Source organism: Numida meleagris, chromosome 4 (assembly GCF_002078875.1).
Source record: "Numida meleagris isolate 19003 breed g44 Domestic line chromosome 4, NumMel1.0, whole genome shotgun sequence".
Lineage (NCBI taxonomy): Eukaryota > Metazoa > Chordata > Aves > Galliformes > Numididae > Numida > Numida meleagris.
The window spans coordinates 15,227,258-15,244,860 of NC_034412.1; the positions used below are offsets into that span (position 1 = coordinate 15,227,258).

The 17,603-nt window shown below is 47.8% G+C and overlaps 1 protein-coding gene across 2 annotated transcripts; it reads left to right on the plus strand.

Moving 5' to 3' along the window:
* Window positions 70-16,802, plus strand: LSG1 (large 60S subunit nuclear export GTPase 1). Of its 2 annotated transcripts, none has more exons than XM_021394982.1 (14): window positions 70-3,229; window positions 3,579-3,696; window positions 3,821-3,941; window positions 5,101-5,187; window positions 6,074-6,160; window positions 7,624-7,684; window positions 8,393-8,569; window positions 10,009-10,434; window positions 10,712-10,813; window positions 11,601-11,744; window positions 12,067-12,190; window positions 12,808-12,887; window positions 13,481-13,654; window positions 14,989-16,802. In XM_021394982.1, exons 1-14 carry the CDS (start codon window positions 3,161-3,163, stop codon window positions 15,166-15,168), a joined length of 1,950 nt encoding a protein of 649 aa, XP_021250657.1. In that variant the 5' UTR covers window positions 70-3,160; the 3' UTR covers window positions 15,169-16,802. The 2 variants fall into 2 exon arrangements, with proteins under 2 accessions (XP_021250657.1, XP_021250656.1); XM_021394981.1 differs by lacking the exon at window positions 70-3,229 and adding an exon at window positions 3,361-3,505.

Consider the following 17,603-nt stretch of genomic DNA (forward strand, 5'->3'; position numbering starts at 1 on the left):
CGAGGGGCGGGCAGGAGGCGGTGTCGGCTCCGCCCGGAGCCGGGGCAGGAGCCGGGGGGGAGCGGGGCTGTTCCGCCGCGTCCTGCCCTGCCCTGCCCCGCCGCCCGTCCACGCGTGAGCGTGCGCTGCCAGCCCCGCTCTTGCGACACCGCGTTCCCTCCGGTTCGGTGAGTCCGGCTGCGGTGCCTGCAGCGAAACCGGGCTATTACGGATGAGTAATGCTTCGCGCTGTTCGCGTGCAGCGGCAGAACACAAGCGGCTCCCTGGCAGCTTCTGACTGAGGTTACGCGAACACGCTCACGTACGTTATGAGGGCTGTGGGAAGCCGGGCTCTGGGCCGTGGTGGAGCTTCCCAGGCCGTGTATCGCATCCTCTGTCAGAAAAGGGGCGCATTCTGGAGCTGCAGAGAGTGGCACTTTGTCAGGATTTGAATGAATGCTCTGCAGAATGGGAGCAGCGCTTCTTGGTGCAGTAAGAAGTACAAAAGTGCACTGGCTTGTTTCCCACATCATTTATAGAGCCTGGATCAATTGCAATAAAGTGATATTATTTATTATCATGACATTATGCCATCTAGCAGGTTACTCGGGAACTGCAACTCACTGCAGGACCCGGTGCCGCGTTAGCCACAGCATTGTCATTTGCTTCCATCCCAGACGCAGCCCTGCACCGGGGGCAGCTCTGTGAGCACGGTTCCAAAGCACTGTACGGGGACACCCTGTATCTGCTTCCAGAGGCACTGCTGGATGTGTGCCTGCAGTGCAGGGCATTTCCTGCCTTGCGTGGTCCTGGTGTAGCACCTTGCAGCATTAGAGAATCTGTGTCTAGCTGTGAGCAGTGCATGCTTGTTTGCATGGGAGAGCTGCAATCTCAGGGCTGTAAGCGGCTGGACGCTGCCACACGCATGAGCACAGCAGGAGTTCTCCTGCAAACACAGCACATCAGAGGGCACAGGGTGACATGTGACACTGTGCTTGGCACATCCGTTCTGCATTGCCTGCTTGGGCTGGGGTTTTGGTTGCTGCTGGCGCTTGGCCGAGAGCAGCCCGAGCACAGCTGCCCATGGCCCAGCTGCAGGCACAGCTACGGGATGGTGCCTTGTGGTTAAAGGCCGCCTGGGGATGGAAAGTGTCTCCGCTCAGTTCCCCATCAGACTTCCTCTCCACCTGCTGTGCCACACCACTGCAGCCCCCCTTGCTCCATTAATGCTCCCGATGGCAGTCTCTTTCTGCTTCATTGCCCAGCCTGGAGGTGATGCTGCGAGGACAGCAGCACAGCGCTCTGCAGGCCTTGCACAGCCCTGTTGCCCATGGGGAGAAGAGCAGCCTGTTTCCTACTAACGTCACACACCAGAAGCTACCGAGCATCACCTGCTTCTGTGCACCTGCCCGGGGAGCTTTTCGGCGGCGTGGGAAAGTCTGTGAGATACAATCTCTCCCGAGCAACCCGGCCTTCCCTGCACGCAGTGCTGCGCATGGCTCTTGGCAGCTCTCCCCCTTCCTTCCCTGCTCCACCTCCTCCTCCTTGCTGTTGCCGGACCACGTTCCTGATGTTGGTGCCCTACAGGTGGAGCTGGGGCAGGGGTCCGCATGGCTTTGGGGAAAGCAGTGGGAAATGTGCTTCTGCCAGGGCAGGGCACCTGTGGGAAAAGTGGAGGCAGTGAGACCACACTCATGGGGATGTATTGAGCTATGAGCACACCTTGGGTAGCAGTGCCTCTCCTCTTGCTGCAGCAGCAGACAGACAGAATGAAGCATTTCAAACCGTCAGTTTGTTATTTTTCCAAAACAAAGTGGTTCAGAGGATCTGTAACTGTGGTAAACTGAAGTTTCAGCCCTTTGTTCCAAAACAGGACAAAGGAAGTATCAGGATTTCTCATTAAATGGAAAGACAGAGTGGGTCCCAGGCCCAGGGGCAGGATGAGTGCTGCATCCCCTGTGCCAACACTGCTCCTACTGCCCTTGTCTATCTGCTGGGTGCTCAGGTAGCCTGAGGTGTGCCAGCCGGGCAGGGGACACCATGAGGCATGCTCTGCTTTCAAGGAAAAGGCCATTAATGCCTTTAACTGACACCTCCTGCAAACCTGCGTGGATGCTGAAGAGCAGCATCACCCATCATGGTGGACCGAATCTTGGAAGGAGCAATGCCAGGAGGGTGTGCGGACCATGTGGTGACAGCCCTGTGTCCCCTCGTCACACCGAGGGCTGCTGCTGGTGCTGGGGCACACCTCTTGCTGTGGTTGTTTTTCAGCCACCCAGGGCAGGCACACCCTGCTTCCTGCACGGGCGGCCCAGCACTTCCTGCTGCTATAATTAGAAGGGCGGTAGGGAGCGGGGTGCAAACTCTCCCCAGCCTTTGGGGATGCTCGTGGGGCTGTACCAGGCACCGTCCTCCTGCTGCGGCTGAGGGGCACTGGGGCAGCATCCTCTGCCCAACGTGCAGCAGGCAGCAGTGGGGAGCTGCAGCCATCCCTGCCAGCTTCCTGCCCGCACCAACGCACAGCCCTGTGGTTGACCTTCCCACACCGTGCCAGGCAGGAGAGCAATTTTATCTCTGCGAGTGTGGAATAAGTGCAGTCTAAACAACTCACCCAAGGGCTGCAGCAGGGCCAATGCCATCCCAGGGCCCAGCCTGCGGCACGCAGCTCCCCGGGGTGCTGCTGCTCCAGAGAGGAGAAGGTTTATTCCCAAAGGCTCCCTGAGCCCGGTGACCCCAGGCACGGGACAGACCCACGTCGCATGGCCCTTCTGCCAACACCAGGGCTCTCTGGCCCAGCTGCACTCTGGACCCGCTGGGTGAAGCCACAACCCTGCCGTGCTGACGGGGCTGGGATGCAGCTGAGGACACTGGGAGCCGGGCAGATGCAGCCACACAGCGGAATGGTCTTTGTGTCATTTCAGGGGGGGAGGGTTCATATAAAATCTGCTCGTGGGGCTGGGGCTGGTGACACCGCTGAATGGAGCGTTGTGAAACTGCATGAATAATGAATAGCCGTCACATGAATGTTTCAGACGCAGCCCTGAGCTCTCCCAGCACTGCCTCGCAGGAAAATGGAGGAGAAGTTGTCCAGAAAGGGAACAATGTTCCCTTCAGGCAAAATGCGCTGGTGTCACCGCGTTTGGAAACGAGCTGCTGCTGCTAAATAACTCCCGGGATTTGCATGAAGAACCCGAACAGCGGTTTCGCTCCGGGGCAGCGCGGCCGGGAGGGCGGCCAGACGCCGGGCGCGGTACGAAGCGATCTCCCCGAGGCGAAGCGCCGCGCACGCGGCCGGGCCTGGGGTCGCCGCGCCCCCCGGCGGTGGTGCGGGGCCGCCCGGAACCTCTGCGCCCGGAACGCGGCTCCGGGGCGGCGGGGAGCGGCGGAGCGCTGTGGGCGGGTCACGGGAAGCGCGGCGGCCGCACTTCCGGTTCCGCTAGGCCGCATGGGCAGGAAGCGGGGCGCGGGCCTGGGCCGCTCCCTGCAGCGGCAGCGCGGCTCGGAACGACGCGGCGCCGCGTCATGGGTAGGGGTCGGGGTGGGGAAGGGGCTGGGGGGAGCCGGGATTCACGGGGTAACGGCGGTGTCTGTCCCGGCAGCTGCACGCCAGCGAGGTGGTCGGCGAGAGCGGCCCGGAGCGGCGCTCGGCGGTGGAGCAGAGCCCACTGGAGGAGTTCCTGGCCACGGCGGAGCTCGCCGGCACTCGCTTCGTGGCCGGTGAGGGGCTCAGGGGCCTGGAGCCGGGGAGGGGTCGGAAGGGACGGGAGTGGTGGCGGGGCTGGTGGCAGCGGGCGGCTGGCTCGGGGTGACGCTGCCATGGTCTCTCCTACCCGCTCCGCAGAGCGCCTGAACATCCAGTTTGTGTCTGCCCAGAGCCGCACTGGCCTGCTCACGGCCCAGGAAGCCCGACACGTCCAGCAGCTGCATGAGGCGAACCGGCAATTCCTGCGCATCCCTCGGAGGTGGGTCCTGTAAGGTTGGGCCAAGACCACACTGTATGGCAAGCTAAGCTGCAGGCCTCGCAATGGTGCTCCGCTTCTCCCATACCCTGGTTGTGCAGAAGTTACTGCCTGACCTGCACGAACCTGCTGTAAGCGCCAGTCCAGCTGCCTGCAGGTGCTGCCAGCCCCAGCACTTCTGTCCTGTTTGGATGTGTTTACAGCTCAAAGCCTAGCACTGCTGGAGCTGCAGGCTGTCCCCACCTACCAAACTTTTCCAATGCTCTTGCGGCCCAAAAAGCCAACTGTATCCTGGGCTGCATCAAAGGAAGCGTGGCCAGCAGATCAGGGGTGTTTCTGCCCCTCTGCTCTGTGCTGGTGAGACCTCACCTGGAGTACTATGTCCAGATGCGGAGTCCTCAGTACAGGAGAGACGTGGACCTGTTGGAGTGCATCCAGAAGAGGGCCACAAAAATGATCCAAGGGATGGAACACCTCTTTGCAAGGACAGGCTGAGAGAGCTGGCGCTGTGGAGCCTGGAGAGGAGAAGGCTCTGGGGAGACCTGAGAGTGCCCTTTCAGTGTCTGAAGGGGGGCCGTAAGAAGGAAGGGGACAGTCTTTAGTAGGGTCTGTTGTGATAGGATAAGGGGAAGTGGTTGTAAAATAGGAGGGGAAAGATTTATGTGGGGTGTAAAGAAAAGTTTTTTATGTTAAGGTTAGTGAAGCACTGTAACAGGTTGTCTAGAGAGGTGGTGAGTGCCCCGTCCCTGGAGACGCTCACGGTCAGTCTGGACAGGGCTTTGAGCACCTGATGGAGTTGTAGGTGTCCCTGTTCATTGCAGGAGCAGATGACCTTTAAATGCCACTTCCGACTCAAATGATTCTGTGATTCTCTCTATGTGGTGGACCTTAATTAAACACCCTGCAAATGTTAGCCGCAAAAACCAGCTTTGTGAGATCTGTCATGTGTGGGACAGCATCCTGTTGTGTTAGCTGGTGGGATTTAGAGGGAACAAGGAAATGGAAGGATACTTAAAACTGCAGAAAAGAGATATGTGCATGTGTGAACTACAGCCATGTCACTGTAGCTGAGTGTGTAGTGCCTGTGTTCTTCACGAATTCATATTGCGGTATAGCATAGCTGCTAAAACTGACTACTGACTCCAAAATGTGCTTGTTGCAGGCCGTATTGGGATAGGACAACCAGTTCTGAAGACTTGAAGCAAGCTGAGAGAGAGAGCTTTCTTGAATGGAGGCGACAGCTTGCCCAGTGAGTATGCCACTTGTGTCTGTGGCAAGTGAGCTGGTCAGAATCTGAGATACAGGCAGCAGTGGATTGTGTTTATCCTTGCTGGACTTCTAAAAATGACGTATTCTCAGTGGGGTTCTGCACTTATTCTTGAAGTCTGGGCATCCCAGCCACAGTTCAGATGCATTTTTGTCGTGAGCTCTGTTTAGTTCTCCTGTGCGTGCATGTTCCTGTACTGCATATAGCTAAGTTTCTTGCAGTGCCTACCCATAGTTGCTGCTTCCCGTTTTCCAGATTCTGCTATCTGGTTTGTTAAAAATGCTTCATTAAGCTTTGTCCCTGTGATTCCCTAATGTTCACGATGGAACACTGTGTTCTGTTCTTGCCTGTGAAGTGAAGAATGTGTTGTCTAAGAGCAGCAGTGCTGCCCTGAATTTCTATAGCATGGTGCTGCCAGCCCTGTCTAGAGCAGATTGTGCTGCTCCCACTCTGCCTTGGCAAGTTAGGTTGTATTATTTGCATGCATGCGATGAACCCACTTTACCCTGAGCGAAGTCGCTCATGCTCTGGTAACAGTGAGTTAGAGATTGTATAGACCAGTTTCAAGTACTGCCCCAAAATATATTATTTTCTCAAAGGTGAAACTTGGTGGCTCTGAAATTCCACAAGCAGTCTTTTGGAGTGTTTTTGTGCTTTCCATAGTTTATTGCTTCTCCTTTGTTACAGTCACTAGCCACCATGTCCCTGTTGAACCAGCGTACTGCAAGCAGAAATAGTACCTGTTACTTGAGTCTGATTTTTATAGCTCTCTCTGCAACTAAAGCCTTCTGGGTCTAAGGAGGAACTGGTGTTGTCCTCATTGCCTGACATAAGCCAAATATGATGTCTTTTCTCTATTTTGCCATAGTCTTGAAGAAGAAAAAAAGTTAATTCTAACCCCATTTGAACGAAACTTGGAATTTTGGCGCCAGCTGTGGAGAGTCATTGAAAGAAGGTAAAAAAAAAAATACTATTTGCTTTTTAAAATTATTGTGTATTGTTCTTTTTTTTTTTTTCCTGAATTGAAGCCTTTGAGTCAAGTATCAAGTGTCTGAGCACAGGAAAAGCAATTACAGTAAGTAATGTTTCATTATCAGATCTGAAGTGATTTTGCTTTGAAGTGGTCAAAAGTTGATGCCAGGAGGAGCAGCTGATTGTAGTGCTTGTAGGGTCTCAGCACGGCAACTCTGCAGAGTGATTGTTGTGAGTCTCTGGGGGTTATTCACATGCTGCTGCCCTTGGCCTCTTCCGGTAACCACCACATGGGAGGCATCTTTTGAGAACGTTTCTTTGAGGTCTCTCGCCAAGATTAACCCATGCCCCTCTCTCTCAACCACACGGCTATATCCTCACTTCCAGGGGTGAGAGACAAGGAAGAACAACTAAGTAGCATTTGGAAAGAAAGAGCCTTTTGGTCTTTGGCTTCTTGTCATGCAGAGAAATTGCAAGAGTGCACAAAAGAGAGCAGCCTGTCATATCACAGAAATAGCTTTGTTTGCTCTGCAGAGCTGGAATACAATAGGAGTGCTATCTCCTAAGTTAATGTGACAGAGGCATTTAATTTCACTAGTAATTAAGTTTGAGAGCATCTCTTCTGATTTTCGTAAAATTGAAAAATACTTTAGCAGTGAGGTCATGGTGAGCTGATCCTTTCACAGAAGTGGCTTTGTGCTGGGTGCCGCTGGGGCTCAGAACTGGGTTAGGAGCATCCACTGCAGTGTATCACCATGTGCACTGTGAATGTAGATTCTGAGGTGGCTGCAGTGTGTTAGTAATGCCTTTCTGCTCATATTGCAACTTTTTATTTTGGCTAAGATGGGTATGTATGCCGTCTTAGAACTTAGTGGGAAAGTCATCCAGTGCCGTACCATGCTGGATAAATTTAATTCCTTGTCAGCCTTTTCTTGTCACTGCTGCAAGCTATCTCCCAGCAGAGTGACTGAATAATTTTCTGTATCCTATCCGAGTACATGGAGTCAGCTTTCTTTGAGTCTCTGTAACTCTTGAGTACTCCTTTGTATCTGACTAACTTACTTAATCCCTTGGGAAAAGAGGGATTGTTTTATTTTTTATCCAACTGTCTAGTGAGACAGTTCCTCCATTCAACCTGCTGTGTTCTGAAGCTCTCCCGAGCTAACAGAAATTAGCAAGTAGAATCGGCATACTTGCTTTCCCTTTGCTTAGTATACAGGAGAATTAGCTGAATGAAACAAGCACTGTACAACGATGTTGACTAGTGGCTCTTTTTGGGCATGTGGGTTGCTAAGATGCTTTGTTAATTCAGTAAAGATACTTAATAGGATAATTCAATTAAAATAAGTGAAATTCATAACAAAACCTGAAAGTGAGTAAAGCGTTATTTCTTTCTTTGTGGCAGTATAAGGAGGAGTATTTCACAGTGTTCCTTTTATTTCTTAGTGATATTGTAGTCCAAATTGTGGATGCTAGAAACCCCCTTCTGTTTAGATGCCAAGATCTGGTAAGTAAGCCATCTTCCTGATTGTTTTCATTTTTATTTCTGAGAGTTTACATGTGTGATTTATTTTTTTAATACGTTAAGCCACGTAACGCCTTGAAGCTGTTCTGCTTTTGTGCTTAGGCAGTGTTCTAGCATCAAATCACTTTTAAGTTCTTTTTCATGTTTCACACAAAATGTAGTCAATTTAAAGGCAGTTCTGCAGGCATGATGTTGCAGATATTATATTGCTCCTCCTTACCCACTAGAAGTGCCCGTGCTTAACCACCTCACTTTAATTCCATTGTGCTGTGGGTGATGGAATGAGCAGCGTGATGGAATAAAAATGGTGGTTATCACTGTAATGAATAAAAGGATTAAAAATTATTGAAGGGACAACTTTGTAATGAAAAACTGTGAAATACTGCATCAGTGCAATACAAAATTGCTCAAACTATTGCTCTTAGGAGTGATGTGCTGATAATGACTCGCTATCAGTCTAAGCAGACAAGAAGTTTGCATGTGTGGCCAGAAACAATGTGTACTGCAGTAGTTGAGTGCTTCAGTTTTGTGCTTGTCTGCACAGCACCAGATCCGTCTAGCTCAAGAGATAGTAAACCTAGCTATGCTCACATGGGGTTGGATGGTGTAACTTGTCTTGCTGCTTTTCTGTTACCCTGGGGGCGGAGTTGAAACGTTGGTAAGAGCTTATTTTTCCCTTGTTTTCTTCAGGAAAGTTATGTTAAGGAAGTCAGCAAAGACAAGGAGAACATGATTCTGATAAACAAAGCAGATTTGTTAAGTGAAGAGCAGCGGGCTGCGTGGGCTCAGTTCTTTGAGAAGGAGGGTGTCAAAGTGGTGTTCTGGTCGGCGTTAGCAGAATGCAGACGGCTGTCTGGAGAAGTAAAGGTACTGTGGGTGACCAGTTCAAACTGGGTGTGTGCTGGCTGCCTCCAGTAACTTGTTTTGCAGTTACTGCCCTGGTATACGTATGCTCCTTTCTAGGAAAGGCACAGTCTCAGGGAATGATTTCTCTCAGGACCCATGTGGCTGTAAAACAGCATTTTAATAATTGATTTGGGGGCATAAGTGAGGAAGGTAAAATGAAAAATGAACTGGTGCGGCTTTTAGTCATCATAACCATCATAGAATGGCTTGGCTTGGAGGAGACCTTAGAGACCACCGAGTTACACCCCCTGCTGTGGGCTGGTTGCACCCCACCAGCTCAGACTGCCCGGTGCCCCATCCAGCCTGGTCTTGAACGCCTCCAGGGACGGGGCATCCACCTCTCTGGGCAGCAGTGCCAGGGCCTCACCAGTTCTGAGTAAAGAATTTCCTCTTAATGTCTAATCTAAATCTCTCCTCTTTTAATCTCTTCTAGTTTAAAACCATTCCCTCTTGTCCTATTGCGATCAGATCATGTAAAAAGTCAGTCTCCCTCTTGCTTATAAGCTGCCTTCAGTGAACTGGGGTCCTTTCCAAGAGGGACGCTGAGAGGGACAGGGTTATTTGTACAGAGGACTTTTCTCCCCTGGGGAGCAGTAGTATTTCTTAGAGAACCTAAAGTAACTGAGAACTTTTCTTTGTCCAGTGGATCAAACGTACTGCTACCTCAAGTTACAAGTTATCAATAAATGACACTTTCAGGTTTTACTGGGTGCATTTAATACAGCCATCACTATTCAGATATGGAATGTATCCATATTTCCTTTCAAAAATACCTAGTCTGTTCTTCTGGTTCACAGTTCTTGGGTAGAATGTTTTTATAGATCGATATAAATGTGTTGGTTCTGTTGTCTTTTTTAGAAAGATCAAAATACTGTTGCTTTGGAGAACTCTTATTTTTAAATGTGAATTGTTTGCAGGGAAAAAAAAATGTAAAGGATTGAACTGAAAACAAGGCATCTTGAAATTACTTTTGAAGTATTTAGATCTGAAACAAAATGTTTTTGTCTTCAGAACATTTAGAAAATATTTCATTCATTCTATTGGCTGGAGCATTTGATAATTTTCAGAAAAGCATTTGCTGGGCTCTGCTGCTACTGTATGTAAAGATGCAGCATGTGCGTATTCACAGTTGTGCTCCTGGAGATGGAGACGTCTAATAACTTCACAATGCTAACAGTACCCCTTGGAATATTTTTTTTCAGTCTCCTGAAATGGACTAGTTGTTTGTACATCCTACTTCAGTCCCCTAAATCAGCTAATGTGACATTACGAGTTAGTTGCCAGTCCTTGGGATCTGAATGACCAAAAGATGGTTGACTTGCACTACAGCAAGCCCAGTAAACAGCTACACTCTTTGTGTGCTGTGTTTAACTTTTGCCTGTCAAATACTGTTCACACAGGAACTAGATGCTGACAATGTAGCAAAAGATCTGAGTGATTCTGAGGAGGAAAGTTCCAGTCAAGAGGAAGATGTCACTGCAGAAGATAGTGTAGAAAGCACATCCACGGGCAGTGCTTTGCAAACTGAAACCCAGTGTTTGCTTAGTGATGATGACAGTAGTGATGAATATGAAGACTGTGAAGATGGTGAAGAGGATGCCTGGCAAACGTGTTCTGAAGATGAAGGTGGGGACAAAGTAGATGTTATTGCCCTGAAGAGTGTGGAAACCAGAACTGATGTTGTTGCAGTGCAGCATGTAGTGCAAGAGCAGAACAGGAACGTCAGGAACTTTAGCCATCTGGTACAGAGAAATGAACTACTGGAGATATTCAAAACCCTGCACAGTGGACCAAGAGTGAAGGATGGGGAAGTAAATGTTGGACTGGTGAGTTGGACCTCGTGCTTAAAATGGGACTGGCTAAATCTAAGTTTTAAATCCATACAACTTTGAAGGGGAGCATTCATCCTGAAGCTTGGCTCTGTGTAAGGTTAAAAAACAAGCACAAATCACTAAGGGTTTTGTGGAAAGATTAATTTTAAAGTTGCTGGAATGCAATATTCCACGCTTGTTGCCTGTATTTTCAGTACTTCTTATTAACATGCTTTTGTGTCAGAGTATGATCCTGCGTAGGATCACTGTTACCCTTCCACTTGTCATCTAGGTGGGTTACCCTAACGTTGGCAAAAGCTCGACAATCAACACAATTCTTGGAGATAAGAAGGTGTCGGTGTCTGCTACACCAGGCCGTACGAAACACTTCCAGGTATTGCTGACAAAGAGCTTTGCTGTATTTGCTTTGTTCTATGGTAGAAGAGAACTTCATAATGAAATACTAATTACCACGTGAACTTACTGAGAACTCTTTTTGCTGGCCTGATCTGTGCCCAGCAGAGTTTAGGTTAGAGAGGGTGGTCTCAATTTTATATAATTTTGCAACTTCAGGCCTTGCTTCTGAACTCTAGCTATGCTTTGAGAGTATCTCAAGAGAGCTGCTGTGCCATGGGAGATATTTCCCACGTCTTGATCTTACTTAGGTAGCTTGACCTCCTAAAACTGAATGTTCCTGTAAATAGCTGAAGGTCAAGCTTCAATCCATCCCTTCCTGTCCTTAGTTATTGCTGTGAGCATGCTGAGTTATGCTGCCTTTTTGGTATTAACCGAGCTCATCATTTTGAATTGGCAACTCCAGTGATATAGTAGACATTGTGGCATTTGTACTTCTGCAGTCTCCCACCTATGTCAAAATGTCCAACACAGGTAAAGATTTCTGGAGTGCTTTCTCCTCTGACAGTGGCCCATCAGATTGGAGAGCTGGAGATCTGACTGCCCCCATTTGGACACCTTGTTTAGGAACCTTGGAAGTGCTGCTGTGTTCTGCATAGGATTTTCTTAATTCACTGGCTGGGGCCAGCATGGCAGACGTCTGTGTTAGTAAAGTTTCTGCTTATTCTTGTTTGCATCTGTTTCATCAGTGCATTTGATCTCTTGTTCCTTTTTCCTCCATGGACACTGACTTGCCGTGGTGAACTCATCGTTTATTTGTTGTGTAGACCCTATATGTGGAGCCTGGCCTGTGCCTCTGTGATTGCCCTGGTCTGGTGATGCCATCTTTCATCTCCACCAAAGCAGAGATGATTTGTTCCGGAATTCTGCCTATAGACCAGATGAGGGACCATGTTCCACCCATTTCTTTAATATCCTTTGCATGAGGTTTGTGTGAATGGCTGCAAGGGGATCTGGAATATGGGATGTAGCATGTTGCAGCCCTTCTAGGTGTATGTGTGCTCATGCATTGAGAGCAGTGGGGATGCACGTTGGGTAAAACAGCACTGCTTGTGTTTGTCTTTCCTCGTCTCATTTTAAAGTTTATCCTATTTATCCTTTTATCAGACTTGCATTGCTTTTCCAGTTTGCAACAAAATCCCAAGCAATTTTTAACCTGTGCTCTTAAAGTGATGTGGGCAAATATTATTTTTGTAGTTGAAAATCACAAGGTGGTTTCCTTCACTAGTTTATGTTTGCCAGCATATCCCACGAAACATTTTGGAAGCAACCTATGGAATAAATATCATAAGGCCAAGGGAAGATGAGGATCCAGATCGAAAGCCAACAGCTGAAGAGCTGCTAACAGCATATGGATGTGAGTGATGATCCCTTTAAAACCTGTCTCCTGTACTGTGTGTGTGGTCCTGAGAAACAGTCTTAGAAGATTTTAATGTCAGGTTTGTTATGCATTGAGCCTCCTGTTACGAAGGGCCTCTATTAACAGCTAGTCTCATGTGTTATAATGGCTCTTTGCCAGTTTCATCCAACTGATGTAGTGATTGTGTTGCATTGGTTCATGAAACATCCTGCCAGTCTATAGTATGATGCTGTATCCTTCAAGTTGTTCTGTGGTACTCTCATCATTTTAGATACTTCCCATCAACTGCATCTTGAATTAAGTTGAAGAATGCCGTGAAGGTTTATCTCCATTGTCTGATTCTTTGATGCAGTTAATGTTCTCTGGCCTGAAAACAAAAATGATAAAACAGCAGGTTCCCTGGTGGTAGGGAGATGTCAGCTCCTTTCAGGTTAGGATGCTTCTGCATTTCATCTACAGGCATCAGCGTTCTGTTTTCCTCCATGCTTTCCCCAACAGAAGCTTCTTTCAGAGAGAGGTTTGGTTTGTTTGTTTGTTTGAGGAACGATACAACATGCAGTTAGGCAGCTGAGAGGAATATTTTAATTCTGTACTGACACTTTTTTGTCTTGCAGATATGAGAGGTTTTATGACAGCCCATGGACAGCCAGACCAGCCGAGATCAGCTCGATATGTGCTAAAAGACTATGTCAGTGTAAGTTCTTCCTGCATTTGGATTTTCTTTCCTCCTGGGAGGTGAACTGACACTTTTCTTGGAGCATGAAGGATCACAATAAAGTGAATTCTGTTCCTTTGGATAAAATTGATGTACATCAAAATACTCTTTAAATCAGGCTATTTTTATCTTTTAAATAAATGGAATCATCATCTCTCTAAAGCAGACAGCAGCTACTCTGGAAGTGAAACCATTTTGTTTAGTTGGATCAGTATTTTGCACAGAGGGCTGCAGTTCTGAGTGTTGTAGTACTGCATGCTTCTACAGCATCCTTCAGCAGCTCAGTGTTGAGTATTTTTTAATAGGATCCTCCATTGCTCCTCTGAGAGACTTGTACTGTATTGTTTGAAGCTGGATGTTGCAGCTGAAACAGCTGAAGTTGGTGCTTGGGATTAGAGTGATGCTTTAAATTAGAACTTGAGCTAATAGATGCCTGGGAAAAGAGACCAGATCTGACAGTCTGCCAGCGCAAGTCCCCTGAAGTTCCAGGGCCCTTTTTAGCTGTGGAATCGTTCTCTTTCCTCTCTGGGTCTCTCTGTTTTTTTGTTAACTCTGTGCCATTATTTCCACAGGGGAAGCTGTTATACTGCCATCCACCTCCTGGCATTGACCCAGATGATTTTCAGCACCAGCATGAAAGGTGTCCAGAGAGCAGAACTGTCCAAGCTGGTGGACCAGTGAAGCCTGAAAAGAATACCAAAGCAAAACAAATAGAAAATGTAGTGGACAAAACATTTTTCCATCAGGTAAATTTGGGGGGGGGAATTTTTTAGGAGTTTTTACAGCAGCATTGTTGTGTCACAGATACTGGAAGAAAAAATGGCTTTGAGGGTGAAGGGGTGCTGAGTTGAGTTGGTGGTATTCTGTACTATGAGATCTGCACATAACTTCTACCCAAGATCTCTTTGTTCTTTTTATTATCTCATAAATCACTAGGAATGTCTTAGGCAACTGAAAGGTAGCTAATGAGGTACATGTAAGTTGGTTCTAAAAGGGCAGCAGGGTTGCCCTTGTCATTATGGGCCTAACATCAGTCTTGAGCAAACAAGAGAAGGACTAAGAAAGGACACAGCAGCCAAGAATGTGGTTTTGGACTATCTGGTCCTCCAAACTAACTTTCCTTTGTTGAGATCACTTATTTAGGGGACATAATAAGCTTCTTTAAGGCAAACTGATTTAGTACCGTGTGGTCGTTTTGATTCAGAACCGAAGATCAGATGAAAAGAATAGAGCATAGAATCTGAGTTAAAATCTAGATAAGAAATCTGAAAGTGAGGTAGAAGATGGCAGTTTCTCTGGTGTGCTTCTTGTTAGGTCCCACAGGGATCCGTTTTGCCCCTATCCTACTGTAAAAAATTAGTAATGACTTGGAATGAAATGTCGAGTCCGTAACTGATGAATTCTGCATACCTGACAAAGATCAGAGTGGAGTGTTCAGCAGTGATGAGGATGTGTCAGACAGTGTGATCCGTTCTGCTTCATTAGCTGGGTATGAACAGTGTTTGTTACAGCACAGCTAATGATAGTCACGCATTTTGAAACCAAGAACTTAGCCTCTTTTCAAAAAGAGCTTTTCAGAAAGCTGTGACCTGAAAAGAATTTTGGGGATTACCAGACTCTTCCTCTGTCTGGCCAAAGTGCTGGCATGTCTGGCTGTGAGCCCCAGCAGTGCTACCCACACTCCAGACTTGAGCAAGTTATTTTAGTCCCCGGCTTTCACAGACGCCAGATTTGTTTGCAAAGACAATGTGTTGTGTGCAAAGCAGAGACTGTGAGAATCGATCTTAGCGCCATGGCTCATGTCTGTTGGAGCTCTGTGTCTGGTAAACATTCCGCCTCTGCTCACGGTGGTGAGCACTGAGGACCTGGCTCAGCGAGGCACGGCTGCAGGCAGAACTGGAAAGCACTGGCAGGCTTCACTCAGCTGCATGGCTTGACCTTTCCTGCAGCTCTGGAACTGGGGACTGAGCAAGTCTTGTAGGGTTTGAGCTCGCCCGTGGCTGGTTTTATCAACATATCACAGGTCTTTGTGGTTACATATCTTCTCATCAGTCGCTGGTGACTGTGTCTCCCCTTCCAGGAGAATGTTCGTGCTCTGATGAAAGGCGTCCGGGCTACGATGGGATACCGGCCTGGCAGCGGCCTTGTGTCTGTGCCTGCACCCAATGCTGGGAGCGTGGTAGGAAAGCCCTGGAAAAAACACGGCAACAGGAACAAGAAGGAGAAAGTTCGCAGGATCACTAAGCATCTGGAGAATTAGCCATGGCCCTGCTAGCCTACCTTCCCTGAGCAGGCTCTGCACCGTCCTGCCAGTGTGGACTAAGGGAAGAATTGTAAGTGGGCATCGCTAGCTCACCTTGGGAGCTCCGTGCTGTGGGTTGGCCTGGCAGGGCTTAAGAATGGGCTCTGATACTTGGAGCTCATGTTTTCTGAGAGGAAAAAAAGAGGGCCTGGCCATTTGTGTTACCTGGAAGCCAGCCCAGACATTTGGGCACTGCTGAGATGTCCTTTCAATGGAAGCAGATGGAGCTGTGCAGGAGTGTTTTTTCCTTCCATAAAGGATGTGTTTTGTAGCTGTTGGGATCAAAGCAAGCCCTGTAAAACTGACTAAAATCTTTATAAACAGTTGAGTCTTAACGAGTGATGTTTGTTACCTTGTGAGATGCTATTGCTCATCTCCTGGTTTGTTTGTTTTTTGTTTGTTGATTTGACATGACACTTTAGTGTGTTGAAAAATTATTTTAAAGATTTTTATTGCCTTCTTCCTCTTCTACTCTGCCAGCCCAATTTCATGAAATCCTGCTCTGAAACCACTCCCTGTTTCCCAGCCTACGGCAGAGCATGGAACACCATGTAAGGAAAACATTGCCTTTATGTCCTTCACACTGAGCTGGTATCAGTTGTTTTTGTGATTTCCCCGTGGTATTTTAAAACACTCATTTCCATGTGGCTGGCAAAAAATCTGCTGGTGCTCATTTGTCCTAAAACACGGTTAGGATTTTACTTTGTATATTGTTGTGTAATTGTCTTGCTGCCTCTTGTTACACATTATCTGATTTCAGAAGTATCATAACAGCAGATTTCAGTATGTGCGTTAGTATTTGACGCTAAAAAGGTTCTGCTTTCTTGGTGTTGGACTTAAGCAAGATGTACTCCTTGTTTGCCCTGCTGAGAAAATGTTTGTGTACGTGGTCAGTATTCTTATTCCTCCTACAGCACGGAATAATGATAGGACTGGAAAGGCTCACAGAGTCAATTTGGGCTTTGCTTTTAGGTGATGCAGCACACTAACAGATGTGGACACTGGTCACTGATACTAAAAAAGGGAATGCTGTCTTGTAATTTTTTCCTTTGCCTTAAGCATGGATGGACATACAAAAGCAGTTGCTGAGTAGAGCCACAGCAGGTGTGAGTCATGCAAGCAAACTGCTTTTGCCTTTTTGATCCTTTGTGCACCGGTCCTCTATGTCATATCACTGCACTGTGTATGCAAAGGGTCCTCTGACAGCAGAGCTCTCACCTTGGCTCCTGTTTTCCCTCAAGTCTCTCCATTCAAGTTCTTAATTACATAATTGGAGGAGAAGGTACTTCCCTGCCAGCCATAATTACACTGTACAAATACGATTGATGGTATTTTAAGTCAATGTCCCATAAAGGACATTGGATTCTCAGAAGACACTATTATTTCTGGATGTCCTGTAGAATATTTTTGCCTTTCACTCCTGAAGAGAATGTGCCTTAGCTAAATTGGTCTCCTACCAGACTTTAGCATCCTTATAGGAGTGGATTGTGCTTTTGTCCCCAGTGCTATTCCAGGGACCTAATTGCCCAGACATGTCCCTTTCTTTTTACCTTATCTTAAGCTATCACTTGTCAAATTATCCATCAGACTAACATTGGAGAACTCTTTGTATTTTTTTCTGTTCCACTTCTCTCGTGTCAAATCATTTTGAATTCTTAGTTCACACTGCATATACATGAGGTTCCTATTGCATTGTCAGCAGGGCTCAGTGAGGTCTCTGTGAGCATCCTTGCTGGACGGGTCCTTCCAAATCTTGGTGAATGACTGACGTGTCCAAAGCAGCAGGCCTTGGGGAATTCTGCTTTTTGCTCACAGAAACCTTTTGCTACAAAAGCTGCTGAGCCACTTACGGTGTTTGTATGAGTGAATGGAAGATAGTGTAAATCTGACTGAGCCAGCAGTGTCTGCTGAAGCGTGTTACGTGCAGATGTCTGCTTGCTGTGCTGAAAGGCTCTTGCTTCAGTACAGGAAGAATCATAAACAAGAGTTCTGGACCCTAAAGCTTGTTAACATTTTATGCTGCTATTGAGCAGTGGGCAAACTAAATAATAGGCAAGGGCTGCGGTTCAGTTAGTGCTTTAATGCTTTCCTGTGGTGGTTTGGTCTGTTGCTGAGCCCTGCCTTGCCCTTGCTGGGGAATGCCAGGCCAGCGGTGCTGACAGCTCGGCGTAGCATCCCCAAGCAGCTGCCAGGCATGAGGCAATGCAGAATTCGCTGCTGCTATGAGCCTGCACAAAGCAGGCATTGTGCCTTGCCGCAGCCACCTGCTGGGTGAGCCTCTTTCTGCCTCTCTCTGTGCTTTCTGGAGGCATCAAGTTTCCATTTTTGAGTGCTGTTTTCTCAAAGCACCTTGTGCACATGGAGGGAGCGTGCAGGCTGTGACCAGCTACAGC